General features: G+C 51.6%; 1 protein-coding gene across 2 annotated transcripts; it reads left to right on the top strand.

Moving 5' to 3' along the window:
- The first annotated feature begins 46 nt into the window (after window positions 1-46).
- Window positions 47-13500, top strand: LOC111843920 (TBC1 domain family member 20). Of its 2 annotated transcripts, none has more exons than XM_023811910.1 (8): window positions 47-293; window positions 845-1030; window positions 2072-2152; window positions 2272-2458; window positions 2538-2639; window positions 5513-5654; window positions 6840-7024; window positions 11113-13500. In XM_023811910.1, the coding sequence occupies exons 1-8, from the start codon at window positions 224-226 to the stop codon at window positions 11363-11365; spliced, it is 1206 nt and encodes a 401-aa protein (XP_023667678.1). In that variant the 5' UTR covers window positions 47-223; the 3' UTR covers window positions 11366-13500. The 2 variants fall into 2 exon arrangements, with proteins under 2 accessions (XP_023667678.1, XP_072561474.1); XM_072705373.1 differs by lacking the exon at window positions 11113-13500 and adding an exon at window positions 8022-9227.
- The last annotated feature ends 254 nt before the right edge of the window (window positions 13501-13754 follow it).

The following is a 13754-nucleotide window of genomic DNA, read 5'->3' as shown; positions in this document are numbered from 1 at the left end:
CTTACTTGTACGTTTTCTTCTCTTAAGCCAATCGGTAAAAGGGAAGTGGGTCAGTGCCTTTGCATGGTCAAGGTGGGTTTCGCTATCAAGGCTATGTGACAGGCGGCAGTCAATAATTTGTATTCTGTTTGTTTGTTTCCCTTTTGTCTTTTACCTCAGTTGAGAGTGTAGAACACAATGACACCACGATGTGTATATTTATAATTTAGATTTCTCAAAAGAAATGAGGAAGGGAAGGAAGCAAAATAGTATCGGATCTAACGTGACTGAAAATGGAAAGGTAAAGAAACAAGGTGAGATTCAAGCCCTTGGTTGGATATATGAAGGACTATATCGATATGTGTTAAATTACACAGCGCACTCATACCGTAGTTGCTTGTCCGACTACCGGACAATCTGTGCCTTACAACGTGTGATGTTTATGTGGTACTGTGCTGTTTATTCATAATTTTTAACATCAGTAGATGTATATGCCAGATAAATTCCCGTGTGCCATTATAATAGAATATATCGCACAGTTATAAAAAAAAACAATAGCTAGTGAAACACTTTGAAGGTTTTCCATACTGTCTCTTTAAAAGTGACGCTTGGCACTCTCTGACCAAGAGGGAGGAGCGCTGGACGTGACATAGAAAGAAAGACACCTTCTCATCAGACGTGGCATATGCATTTATTTAAAATAATTCAAGTACTCCTTCTTAATATTAATCTGAATATTATACCTTAAATCCCCACTGACATTCTGGTTTACTTAATGTCTTTATTTTATCTGTTTACGCTTATGCAAAACATTGATTGATTTTTACTCGTTATTGATTGTATTGGTTACAAATGTATCGTACAGAGCATGAGTCCCAGAAGAGGCAGAAGCTGGTGCAGATCCACCAGGCTCTGAACAGCGACCCCGTGGACATAGAGAGCCTGCGCAGGGCAGCTGTTAGTGAAGGTGGGCTGCTTACCGATGAGATCAGGAGGAAAGTCTGGCCCAAGCTGCTCAGTATCAATGTCTACAACCTGCCGGCCAAGCCAGGTGAGACGAGTGCCAGGCCTGATGAACCCTCTGCTCCCCATACTGAATTTATCACCAGAAGGCAGATGTTAATGCAGGTGTTTTTGCTTGCATGCTGTCATTTGTGATGTATGTTTTATAGCTTTGACAAACGTCCAAGTATGTTAAGGACTACTGCACACTGATTTGTGATGCAGAACCGTCCCGAGATGTAGATATCCATCTATCAATCCATCCATCTTCTAACTGCTTATCCTGGTCAGTATCAAGGGAGGGGGGGCCCAGGCAGGATCCAAGCCTATGGTTCACCCTGGATGGAGTGCCAGTGCATTGTAGGTTATACGGGCTATTTAGAAACACCTGTTAGCCTAGCTACATGCCCCTGAACTGTGGGAGAGGACCCAGAGGAAACCCCCACGTTTCTGGGGAGAATATAAAAACACGCGCAGGCCTGCAGGTGTAAGGCAACAGTGATACTCACAATGCCACCATGCTCCCCTAGTTATACATTCTGGACATACCTACCTTTAATGCATTTATATACAATTTAGGTGTCTTATTCCCCTTATAGTACAAGGCGTGGAGGCAATGAAGTAACACATCAAATATTGCAACGACCAAGGGAAGTGCTGAACATCTCAAATTTTTTTCAGATATTGCGCTCTTCAAAATACCTCCTTTTTCCTTCGGTGACAGCATTGCAGACTTGGCGTTCTTTCAGCCAGCTTCCTGATGTAGCCACCCGGAATGCTTCTCCAAGAGTCCTGAAGGAGTTTCCATAAGTTCTAGGCACAAGTTGGCTACCTTGCTTGGAACTCCTTGATCCAACTCATCCCAAACCAGCTTTAGGTTGGGGGATTGTGGGGGCCAGGTCATCTGTCACAGCACTCCATGTCTTTCCATGCTAAGAAGATAATACTTACTACATAACCTCGAAGTGTGCTTAGGATCATTATCTTGTTGACAAACAAATGATTCTGAGTAGGTACATCCAGACTTCTGACTGCTGCCATATATTTATTACTGCATTTGGTTAATGAAGGACTTTTTCTTCATTAACAGCCAAAGATGTCCGTGAAAGCCACAAGGATTACAACCAGGTGCTCATGGATGTCAGGAGGTCTATGCGCCGCTTTCCCACAGGTATTGATTGGTCTTGATCAGTCACATGACGTTAAAAAGCATGCTGAATGGCTGGATGCGGACGCTGCCCTCTGTGCAGCCTGTCACAAGATGAGGTGAAGCTTGGCTTGTCTCCCCAGGGATGCGCGTGGAGCAGAGGGAGGTGCTCCAGGAGCAGCTCATAGATATCATCCTGGATGTCCTGCGGAGGAACCCCCAGCTGCACTACTACCAAGGCTACCACGACATTGTCGTGACCTTCCTGCTGGTGGTGGGAGAGAGGATGTCTATAGCCATGGTGGAGACCCTGTCCAAGCACCACCTCAGGTGGGCGTGACCTATGACCCTTGATTTCTGTGACACAGGAGCTCAGATGTCACAGAACCGTGTGCCCCCTTGTCCACAGGGACTTTATGGACCCAACCATGGACAGCACTAAACACATCCTGAATTACCTGATGCCCATTCTGGAGCAGGTAGACCCAGAGCTGCACAGCTTCATGCTGAGGTATGGGCGTTCTCTCACTAGGAATTGTGGGTAAAATGGACAATGTTGAATTGGCCTGCCGTCTTGCGTGATGGAGAAGCATTAATGGACGCAGTTATGAAAGGATAGCGTCTGCAGTCTCGTTGCTCAGACATTAGAGCCACCTTGCTCCTGATCGATCCACTCCCCCCAGATTAATTTAGCTCCCTAATTGAACTCTCGTAGGTAATGGATGCCTGGAAAGACCACTCAGGATACTGGAAAGAAATTGGCATGGGGTGGGTGTGGGAGGAGACGGTCTGTACTGCGTGCCGTTCGTCACGTGCATGTGCATGCAGTCTCCTTCAGAGCTCCTTCAGGAACTCCTTACTGCAGACTCTGTAGTTTCGCGGCCGGCTGAATGCAGGAGAGGATGTTGAGGGATAATCATATAGTGCACATATTTGGGGGGGGGGGGCATGTGAGCCCTTTCTTTATGGTTCCCATTAGAATCTCTGGTTTTACAAAGCGAGACCACTGGGAATTTATTATTTGTGTCTTACCCTGTAGACCCCCCCCCTATTTTCTTTACTTTAAAAACCTTGCAGTGATCCTGCTAAATGAATCACTTCCACTCATGGGGAAAAAGGACAATACCCCCCCCCCCCCTCCAGCAAATGGCTAGAGGATGCAGGGTAGCAGAGATATTAATTGCAACGGATCAAATGTAAGAGATACAAAGAAAATCTATCCTATTGATCTCACCCCCCCCCTCACCTGGCCAGGTGGGATGGGTAGGGTGGCGGCACTCTACTGCTGCAGGACCTTCGTTTGCTCGTTACGTGGCTTTTCTTCCCTATAGCTGCATGTGAATAATTGATTAAAATGACAAGGAAGTGCACCATTAGGGTGTTTAATTGGGGAGTCGTCCCGTACCTTTTCCAGAAGCTGTCAGGCTCTGGGAGCGCTCCGGCCGGCTGCCGTCTGTGTTCGGGGGCACAGTCGGGCTCCGTTTGCCAATTAAACCGTCTGAAAAGCTGCCGGGATGTTTATCAGCCGGCCGGCAGGGCCTGCTGCACTCGGTCGTTACTTAGCCGCTGTGCTGGGAGCATGAAGCGTCGCATGGCACCGTTCAGCTTCTACCAGAGGGGGCAGCAGTCAGCTAAAGCTGAGCTTCAGGCTGACAGAACTGACTTTTCGAAAGGATCGAGGATTTTTATTGCTCTTGTGCCAGTGTGGCATTGTGAGTAGGACGGAACTGAGTAGGAGATTTTGTCAAAGCACAGCTAGAACATACATATGGTAAGAACATGTAACATACTACAGGAGCATAAATAAAGGCGTTACACAGAGACCCAGTAGCTACACAAAGCGTTACAGAAAAATTCAGAAGCAACTGCATTTTATTTGAACAACCCAGTGGCTTTCTTATAAACATTGCATGCAAGCTTGATATAAAAAGAAGCTATTTTTAAGATATCTGACATTTAAAATTTAGGGAATAAGTGACTCGTAGTAAATAATGAATGTCTGTTTCTTTGGAGGAGGTAGCAAGTTTACCGGCAGACTTCTGGACAGAGTGACGTGTCCTCGTATCTCCGGAGCGTCCCAGGGGTCTCTCACCAGGGGGGAGGGGGATTATCTGCCGTTTCGAATGAACCCGCTGCCGGTCTTTAGCTAAGCTAGACAAATATGTTTCACCCGAGTCATTCCAAGCTATATTTTCAGCCACAAAGACGCCCCTGGCCCTCCTGCTTCCATGTGTGTTTATTTTCCGATTTAACCTCACAGCGGACACCAAGTTACCATGACGATTACCTGGGCAATTAGAAAGCTGTCCCGATAGCCGTAGGCCTTATTAATGGCACCAGGTCGTCTTGGTAACCGACCTGTCGCCTCCTGCCATGCCGAGTTAAAGGGACGAAACGTCTCTGAAATGTGCTTATTTCCCGAAATCTTGGGGTCCCGGATTGCTGCAGCAGAACGGAGCTACGGGTGGCTGGGTGGTCCGGCCTACTGTGGAGGCGTGTCGCTGAGGTGGGGAGGGGGCATCACCCATGGCGCTTTTCGGGTGGCTGCTGTTCCTGCCGCAGTCCTGCTAGAAAGACTCCGCAGCCCCCCCACCCCCCCCCCACACTACTGGGCAAGGCTGCAGGACAGCAGGACCAGAGAAGTGTGACGTGGCCGTCCAGTGCGTTGCCCGCGCGGCTCTGCAGATTAACAGCGTCTCACTCCATCCTCATCCCTCGAATGATGGGGGGCTGTGTGGCTTAGCGGGTTAGGACCCGTGCATGTGTATGTGATCAGAAGGTCATTTGTTCAAATCTTGGGGTTACCAGAATGATGTCACTGTTTGGCCCCTGAGAAAGGCCCTCAGCCCCCAGTTGCCCCAGGTACTGGCTGACCCTAGTTTTTCAGAAAAAAAACCAAACCCATGTTGTTTTTGGATAGGAGCATCTGCTTTGTAAATTATGGAACGTGAAGTTTTCCTGATAGGACATGATTATATGCATAATTTTTTTCCCTCTATTTTCAATGTTTTCGTCCTTTTTGGAAAATCACTTCCCTGAAACCATTCCTGGCTCATCACACCCGTATCAGCAGTATCAGTCTAGCTTAAAGGTGCAGGGTTCTGAGCTACGCCCTGAGTTGTGTTTGTCGCTCTGCGTAAGCCGGGTGGCAGGCTAAGCCGCGTGCTTCTCCTTGCGCTGAATCGTCACCCTGAGGCCTGGGATTCCTGCTCTGAATAATCGCGCACGCCGCTTGTGCATCTTTGCCTCTGAGGCACGCTAAACAGCACCTGCAAAATCATCGCTCTATTTTTAGCTGAATGGTTGATTCAAGTCCACATAGCTAGGGGGCACCATTGAGCACCGCGTGCCCTCATGTCGCTGTTCATGTCTTGCCGCCGGCAGGGCAGAAGTGGGCACCATCTTTGCGCTCAGCTGGCTGATCACGTGGTACGGCCACGTGCTCTCGGAGTTCCGGCATGTTCTCCGACTCTATGACTTCTTCCTGGCTTCCCACCCCCTGATGGCCATTTACTTCGCTGCTGTGGTAAGGAACCGCCTCAGCCGGTGGGGTGTCATGTGACCTGTCATGTGACCTGTCATGTGACCTGTCATGTGACCTGTCACACCTGCTTCCTGCTCCCTTCATGCCAACTACAGAAAAGAAACACCCACTGCCCCTCCAAACTGTACTGTAACTCGCCTGCCTTTGGCCCATTTAAAGTCATTAATTACTGAAGGGCACATTATCGCCTCAAACTGTATCACAGGAGCAGACGCTGCAAGATGTACCATGACTGTGTTGGACATTTTCGGCTCCCCATGAATGTGTATGTTGGGGAGGGGTGGGGGGGTGCTCTGCTCTATGGCGCTACACCACTGCGCCGGTGATCCTCTTGTCGAGCTGTCGACTCAGATAGGAATCGATTTCCGGTAAAGCCGACGTTTTTGGGGAGACGCTGAAGGTCTCTCTCGCTCCTCCACCCCCCCCCCCCCTTTTAATTTTTTCTTTCTTTAATAATTGCACTTCACGGGATTTCACGGTAGCTGACCCCAGTGGAAGTTTCAGAGAAGGGCATGGCTTTTAATGACTTTATTTATTTAAAAATCTCCCCTTTTTGTTGCCGGCGTCGCGTGGGAATCGAGGGCAGCTCTCATTGCCCGGTTAATTACACAGCCCTAATGATCTCACCAGAGGTTTGTTTGGAAGACTTTCGCCATTTTTTTTTCTCTTTTTTTTTTTAATTTTTTTTTTTGGGGGGGGGGGGGAGGGGGGTGTTGGATTAGCGAATCGTTTCTTGTTTTCTGAGAGCCCCCCCTTAGATGCATGGTCTGTACCAAAAGGGCCCCCCCCCCCTGCCTTTTGAAGTGTGATGAGCCTGTCTGTTGGGTTTTCCGGTTGGCTGCCGAACAACCCTTCTTCGCCCTGAAGGGGCGGGGCCTAACCACGATGGCCAGCGATGGAGTCTGGGCATGCTGGAATATCGGTATGAAGGTCACCCCGCACTGTCCCTTTAAATGGGCGTGGGCCTGTCTGCAAGCCTTTCCAGCTCTGACACGTGTTTAGCGTGTGGAGCAGCAGGTGATGACAGACCGACCGTGATAACGGCTTCACTAAAGCGGCCGAGAGCAGAGGCGGATCAAGGCGCAGTGAGACCCCCAGCCCTGTGTGGGGCGCCCCCGCTCCGCCACTGAGGTAAACGGCTGGCTGTTTGTGTGTATCCTCCCCCAGATCGTCCTGCACCGGCAGGAGCAGGTGCTGAGCTGTGACTGCGACATGGCCAGCGTGCACCACCTGCTTTCCAGCATCCCGCAGAACCTGCCCTACGAGGAACTCATCGGCCGTGCCCAGGAACTCTTTTCGCTGTACCCGCCTGCACTACTGGCCCGCCGGGCTGCCCTGCAGTCCCGCCACAGGTGAGGGGGATGGGCAGTGGGGGGGCGGGGGCCTTGAGCTGGGAGAGATAATTCTCACCCCCGTGGGTGAAGACCCAAGGACCCATCCTCCTCAGCTATGGGCCTGAAGCCGGGATCTCATTGGTTAACTGGTGGAAGTTGGGGCCATCCGATTGGCTCAGCACTAGATCCCCCCCAAGCAAGATGACATCTGCTAAGAGCCTGGGGGCTTGAGTCAAACAGGCGCCCCCCCCCCCTCCCCCATTGGTGCCTCACAGAAATATCTTGACAAATCGCAAGTTAGAACATAAGGTTAAGGCGGGGCTGAGGCTGCATTGAGGGGTGGCGGGCAGATCGCTGCGGGGGTCCTCCACTCAGGAGGGGGGCAGCGCTGCACTCTCGCAGTGTCCCCGATTCCACGTCGCCCGCCCGCTCCGCCTTCTGCTCCAGCAGCTCCAGTTAATTACGCGAGCAGCTCGGCGATCCTTCGCTTAATAGATGCGGCGAAAGTCGCGTTCGCAGCTCTTGTCGCACCAGCGAATTAAACTTTAACGGAAGCCTTTTGATAGCTGCGCTGCATCATCGCTAACGCCTCTGGGTTCCTGCAGTCGGCCAAAAACACCCGCGTTAAAAGCTGCTTATTACATCCCGTCTCCTCACATAAGGGCACACACCCGTAAATCGCGCATCGCCATACGTATTAATTAAATCGCACGGCATGCGGCTAAATGGCGGGTTCTGCTCTTCTGCATGCGGCCAGCCGGTGGCGCTGTGGAGTACGGAATCGGCTGCTGGCCTCATCGCTTTCGCTAATCTTCACCGCTTATGGAAATGTGACCAGTGTGAGCCCTGCCCGGTCGCATCTAAATCCTTCAGATATAAACCTTACTTGTCTGGCTGCGAGATTGAATTTGCAGATGTCATTTCCTACAGGGAGAAAGTCTTTCACAGTTTTATGGAGCTGCTGTTCTCCCTGTATGGTTCACTCTTTTGTTTTTTTTCCTTCTTCTCATGTCAGTTGGGTGCAGCAAGAGGAATTCTCTGCACTTTTGGCTCCTGCTCCCCTTGCCCCCACCCCTGCACATTGAAGGGGGACTTCAAGGCCCCTTTTGGGGGCAACAGTGCAATAAATGAGACATGTCCCGTGGTAATTATGTGCATGCCTAATTTTGCATAAATTACACCTCCCCTCAGCATCTGTGGCCTCTTGGGGCTGTAGGGCCTCAGCAGGGAGCCGGGGGGGTAGTTTGTGTGCCGGCTTTGGGGCGGAGCGGGGGCTGCAGCCTGTCCCCCACTTGCATTGTTCCCGATGGAGATGAAATGTGTGTGCACACCATCTTAACCTTTCACTCAATCGCCCCCCTCATGCCCTAAAAAACGGCCCTGAATCAGCCCCGCAACTCTGCCCTCCCCCTTCCAGCCAGGAACAAACTTTTTGTCACTGGATCTCAGCATGTGACTTGAATAAAATGGGACCTTTGGGGACTTGGAGGATCAGGAACAGCCTCAGTCAGGCGAAACGTTCCTCATTTTTATGGCAATACAGGCTGAAAGCACCAATTGGACTTCAAAGGGTCCTCAGAGTGCTGGGGGAGCAGCATCTCCCACCATGAACAAAGGGCGGGGTGGGGGGCACAGCTGGCGAGTTAATCTCCATCAGCCTATCAGGACGTGCCCCCACCTCCCCCGGGCCCCAGCTGGGTACTGCTCCCATCACGCGCGCGGGCCGGGATTGTGCTGTAAGTGACTGAGTTTACTTTGGCTTATTCTGTCACACCCCTGTCTGAAGTGGGTAGACTGTACTGCCCCCTGCTGGTGGAAGATTTTTTTACGGTACAGTGATGCCTGGCTGGCGTTTGTCTGTTACTCATTATGGGAACATGTATCGTGGTAGAGCCCGTTATTCAGGGTTCGACCTGTAGGGGGTGTGAGTCAATGGGCCAGCAGCCTCTTTGTACAAAGGCAGTGATGGTTTGTCCTCCAGGAGCCAATGGGATCTTCCAGGGGGAGTGGCTGAATGGACAGCGAGCACTCTGACGGGAGCTGGTGATGGAACACGGTACTCTAGAGAGAGGGGAAGACTGCCACTGGTGGGCATCTCTCCATATTTTAAATGACTGTCTGAAGTGGGGAGGGCTGTATGGCGAGAGCTGCTTCTCTGCACTGCCCAAATCCCCACCCTGTGACCGGGGAGCGAGTGAAGGGGAATGGCTGCCTCAGTAACACTGGGATGGGAGGGAGTGGGAGGGGATAGGAGGGAGAGAGGGAAGAAGGAGGGGAGGGAGAGAGTGGGGGAGGAAGGGAGAGGGGGAGAGAGAGAGGGAGAGGGAGAGAGGGGAGGGGAAGGAGAGGGAGGAAGGGTGGGTGAGAGAGAGAGGGAAAAGAAAGAGGGAAGGAGAAGGATAGGAGGGAAAAGGAGGGGAGATTGTGGGGAGTAGGATTAAGGAAGGAGGAGGGGCGGGAGGGTAGAGGGAGAGGGAGGGAGGAGAAAGGGAGGGAAAGTGATGGTGGTGCAGGAGGAGGAGAAGGGAGGAAGAAGGAGGGGAGAGAAGGAGGGCAGGGAGAGGAGGGAGGTAGAAGGGAGGGAGAGTGGCAGAGAGGGAGGGGAGAGTGAGAAAAGGAGAGGGAGTGAGAAGGAAGAGGAGAGAGAAGAAGGATGAGTAGAGGGAGGGAGAATAGGAGTAGGAAAGGAGATGTAGGGAAAAGGGAGGAAAGGGGGGAGAAGGCAGGGAAGGAGAAGGGGGGGGTATAAGCTGGGGTGTGTCTGTGGCTGTGCTGTACCTGTCGGATGTCAGTGTCACGTGCGAATCTGCCCGCTTTCCTGCTGTATCGCCATGAGTGGCGTGTGGCTCAGTCCCCCCCCCCCCTGCCGGCTTCCGGGTCCTTCCACACGACCCGCACCCTGCGCTGGGATCCTGTGACTCACTCGTTCCAGGAGTGTGAGCGCGAGAGTCTGTGGGATCCGGAAATACAGAGCAAAGGCACACAGTGGCTTCATTCCCTGACTCAGGAAAAACATCAAACGTCTCGTTCGCCCCCAGGTTGCGTTCCACTGCCAAGAGGAAGAATTACAGCGTGACGCGAGCATCGCGTCCGGGAGTCAGGTGGCTGGGGAGTGTTACGGTGGCCCTTGGGGGGGGGGGGGCGGGGGGGTGTGATGTGCGTAAGCCAGTCCATCGGCCGTTTGCGATGAGCACGTTTCATTACGGGGAAAACCTGCCTCTTGAGGTCTCAGCTAGTGAAGTTTAAAAGTTAATTGCCCTAGTGTTACCTGTCAGCTATTCTCAGCTTTATAGCATTAGCATCCAGATCCTAATGAGAAACCGGAGAGTGGAATCAGGTCTAATTTTAAAGGAAATTAAGTCTTTAAGGTACGGCACTGTTGTGCACGCCGCTGTCGCACTCTCGGGGAAGAGGGGCGCGTTTTCGCAGCGGGGCTCGTCTGCACTTCATTCTGCGCCGTGTTTACAGTGCGTCTGGCAGGGGGATAATGGGGGAGAGGTGAATATTTTATGAGTTTTTAATGAGATTTATAACCATAAACGCAATTCCAAACTGTTGAATTAAAATTTCCCCCGTATATCACCCAGGTTTCTGACCTGCTTTGGTGGGGGTGCGGGGTGTACACGCATGTAGGGGTGTCAAAATTAAATTTAAGACGTATGCAAATATTCATAGCCCCCCTAACCTTTCTGGAGTGCTAAGTGAAGTTTGACACCCGAGTAATCTGAAGCACAGAGATAGCAGATGATGAATATGATTCATTTCCGCTGGATTAGAGGACATGGAGGACATATTTCTTAAAGGGTCAATCCCTTAAAAATTTTTCATTTGTGACATGTTTTTTAGTGAAAGTTAAGGTTTCCTGAAAATGGTGCATGCTTGAAAGTTGAAAAGCTGCTCTTGGGTTGTTTGTGCGTTTGGCCAATAGGAGGCGTAGCAGTTAAGGACAGCTAAAAGCTGCTTGTTCCCAGTAGCTGCCCTGCTGTTGTACACTTGAGTAATGACTCTCTCTCTCGCTCTCTCTCTCTCTCACTCTTCCGCTCTCTCTCTTTCTTTCTCTTGCTCTCTCTCACTCGCGCTCTCTCTCTCCCTGTCCGTCATCCAAGCATCACCCTTAACTGCTTCGAGGGCTTCCAGTTGGCCACCCTCCACCAGCGGCCAGACGCCATCCTGCGTCAGCAGCTCCACCAGCGTGACCCTGCCCTGGCCCCGCCCCCTGATGTGGCCACGCCTTCTGGGAGCAGCCCGCTGTTAAAGGCAGCCGTGTGGGGCATCTCCGCCACCCTTGGAGCCGCTGCTCTGGCCGTGGCACAGACTGCGCTGGAGTGGGCGCCGGAGTTCCTACTGCAGCTCTTCTGAACTACTCTGCCCCCCCCCTCCCGTAATGGTGGGGGAAAGCGGGGGAGGGACGTTTGTCTACACGGTAGCTATTGTGGAACTCTCCTCTGCCGGTATTACTGGGGAGGGCGTGCGAGCCTCTTTTTGTGACGATAAGCATTTTGAGCGCTGGTCTGTCAGCAGGACGTTGGGGGAGTGTGCAAACTGCTGATCAGCCCGTCTAACACAGAGCAGGGACTTATTAACCGTTTCTTCTCTTTTTTTTGCCGCGAAAGCGAAAGTCAGGAGACGCTGGATATGGTGTCGGAAACAGGAGTGGTAATGTCTGGGGGGGGGGCGGGCTCTGGTTTGTAGGGATTCCGAGTGACCTGGGGGGAGTCAGTCATGGTGTAGAGGGGGCTGGGGGGCAATGATGCCGCGAAGGGGGGCGTGTCCCTAACAACTCGGAGGAATGGGTGACCGGAGAATAAGGGTGGGGGGGGGGGAGTTTCTGGCAAAGCTGTGTCCCCCCACCGGGTAAATCCTGCTTCCGTTACAGTGTCGGAAGGCCTTGCGCTTTCGGCTGTACTGTACATCCACACAAGATCTGAAAGTTTACTGATCTCTTCAGTATACATGTTAACATTTTAGAGGTTGTGTACGCCCCCCCCCCGGGCCTGGAGATCAGCAGGACGGTTAGTCCTATGCCAGTTTCACAAGCACAAAAAAAGTTAATTCAGTGGTTGGCATGCACCCCCCACCCCCATCGTGCCAGCCTGGGCGGAGTGACATCCCTGCCCTGCTCTCTGCATTCGTTCATTTTAAAAGTGCCACATCGTTTTTGGTGTCACCGAGCTTCAGGTGGCTGCCCCGTTTCTGACTCATTGTTGTTATATATTACTGGAGGGAAATCGCACCTAAATATTAATTCATGCCTGGAATTCATGACCCTCAGCTAAATATTCTAATATCTGCCATGTTCTAGGATGGGGCTGTAATTTTTTAGTCTTGTGAATGACGTTCTGGCTGCGTAGTAATCTCACAAATGGCGTGTGACTGCAGCCTGTAACTAACTTTCCCCCAGATGTGAAACAAGCGCCTCTCCTTTAGATTTCCGGGCGTCTTATTTGCATAAGTGGCGGGAAGTGAAGGCGGAGCTTCTCGCTTCAGGACCAGGCTTATGAGGCCTGCTGGGTCTGCTAAATCCAGCCAGGTTGGAGGTGTTTGGCGTGCGACTACAGAAACATGAATGTCTCGATTACCGTGGTCCACGGATTTAAACAGACGCTCACGGGGAAGCCGGTTACGGCTACAGCTGTGTTCGTTTCAGCGTGCGGCTCCTTCCACTGGGAATCGGCCCCGATCCTCGATCCTGGGGACCGCAGGACAGAAGTCAGTGTGTCTGTCAGACGCTTTTCGTTCCCTTTGGACCAGGAGCGCAGGAAGACTGCAGGAAGGTTGCAGTAATTCTCTGAATTCTGTTTAGAGATTATGATAATTAAGGAGAATTTAAAGTTATTAATATTTTAAAACGTAAGGGCATTAAGGAAATCATTTTTAAGATTTTGTGGATCTTTGTACTGATCTCTCACAGGGAGCCACATTTTAGGAGGATGTTGTTTAGTGCAACGTCTGGCCTAGAGCTGTGTATGTATGGGGGGGTGTCACCACAGTGCTGGGATCCATGGAGGGGGGGGGGGTTCCTTTGTGGGGACCAGAACTCAGGGTGGGTCACAGCTACAGAGCCAGCTCCCGGTGAGCCCCTGCTGCTTTGAACAGCGCCGGTTGAGCGCCACCAACAGGTAGCTATGTTAAAGTGCGGGCTGATCTTCAGATAACCGGCAGGGGCTCTCTGATCCCGAGAGGAACATTCCAGATTGGAAGCTTTGGACTGTCATAGCGCCTACTGCTTTGTGCACTTCACTCCAACAGTCTTGAGGATCGGGGGTGGTGCCCCGTCCCCAGTCGGCCATCTCAGACGGTGCACGGCTCCTTTGTGTCTCTCTCGTGTCAAACATCTTGTGATTTTTTTTCTTTTCATAAGCGGCAGTATGTAGCTCTATGCTACCATGCTAGCAGGGGCTTGGCCTCTTCGGAAACGGTACCAGATTGGCGTCTCGTTTATTTTTGTACATGTTAACGAAGAATAAATAAACTTTGAGAGGGAAAACCGAAAACGTGTTGTGTGTACGGATGGTTTTTCCTCCCTCTGTGAAGTGTCCTCAAACTCGATTCGATGTGTGATTCCAGACTGCAAATGGGCTCCTGAAATAGCTGGCTGGACTGAACGTGCTAAATTCACGAGCCGCCGGCGAATGTGCTGGTAGCGGGGCACAGGGTCATCGGCGGAGCAGGGGGCACACCCCGGGGGCGAAGGCCTCACCTGCACCTTCACCCCGGACCTCCCCGAACTGCGGAGGTGAGAATTAAT

Source organism: Paramormyrops kingsleyae, chromosome 23 (assembly GCF_048594095.1).
Source record: "Paramormyrops kingsleyae isolate MSU_618 chromosome 23, PKINGS_0.4, whole genome shotgun sequence".
NCBI lineage: Eukaryota > Metazoa > Chordata > Actinopteri > Osteoglossiformes > Mormyridae > Paramormyrops > Paramormyrops kingsleyae.
The sequence above is the reverse complement of the archived record's forward strand: the minus strand, read 5'-3'. Positions and strand labels throughout refer to the sequence as shown.

Excerpts from the sequence above, each read along its gene's own strand:
- LOC111843920 (XM_023811910.1), top strand. The coding sequence starts at position 224 with ATGAGGAAGGGAAGGAAGCAAAATAGTATCGGATCTAACGTGACTGAA. Across the intron at positions 294-844 it reads TGGAAAGGTAAAGAAACAAG|AGCATGAGTCCCAGAAGAGG; the intron begins GTGAGATTCAAG and ends TGTATCGTACAG. Across the intron at positions 2,153-2,271 it reads TATGCGCCGCTTTCCCACAG|GGATGCGCGTGGAGCAGAGG; the intron begins GTATTGATTGGT and ends TTGTCTCCCCAG.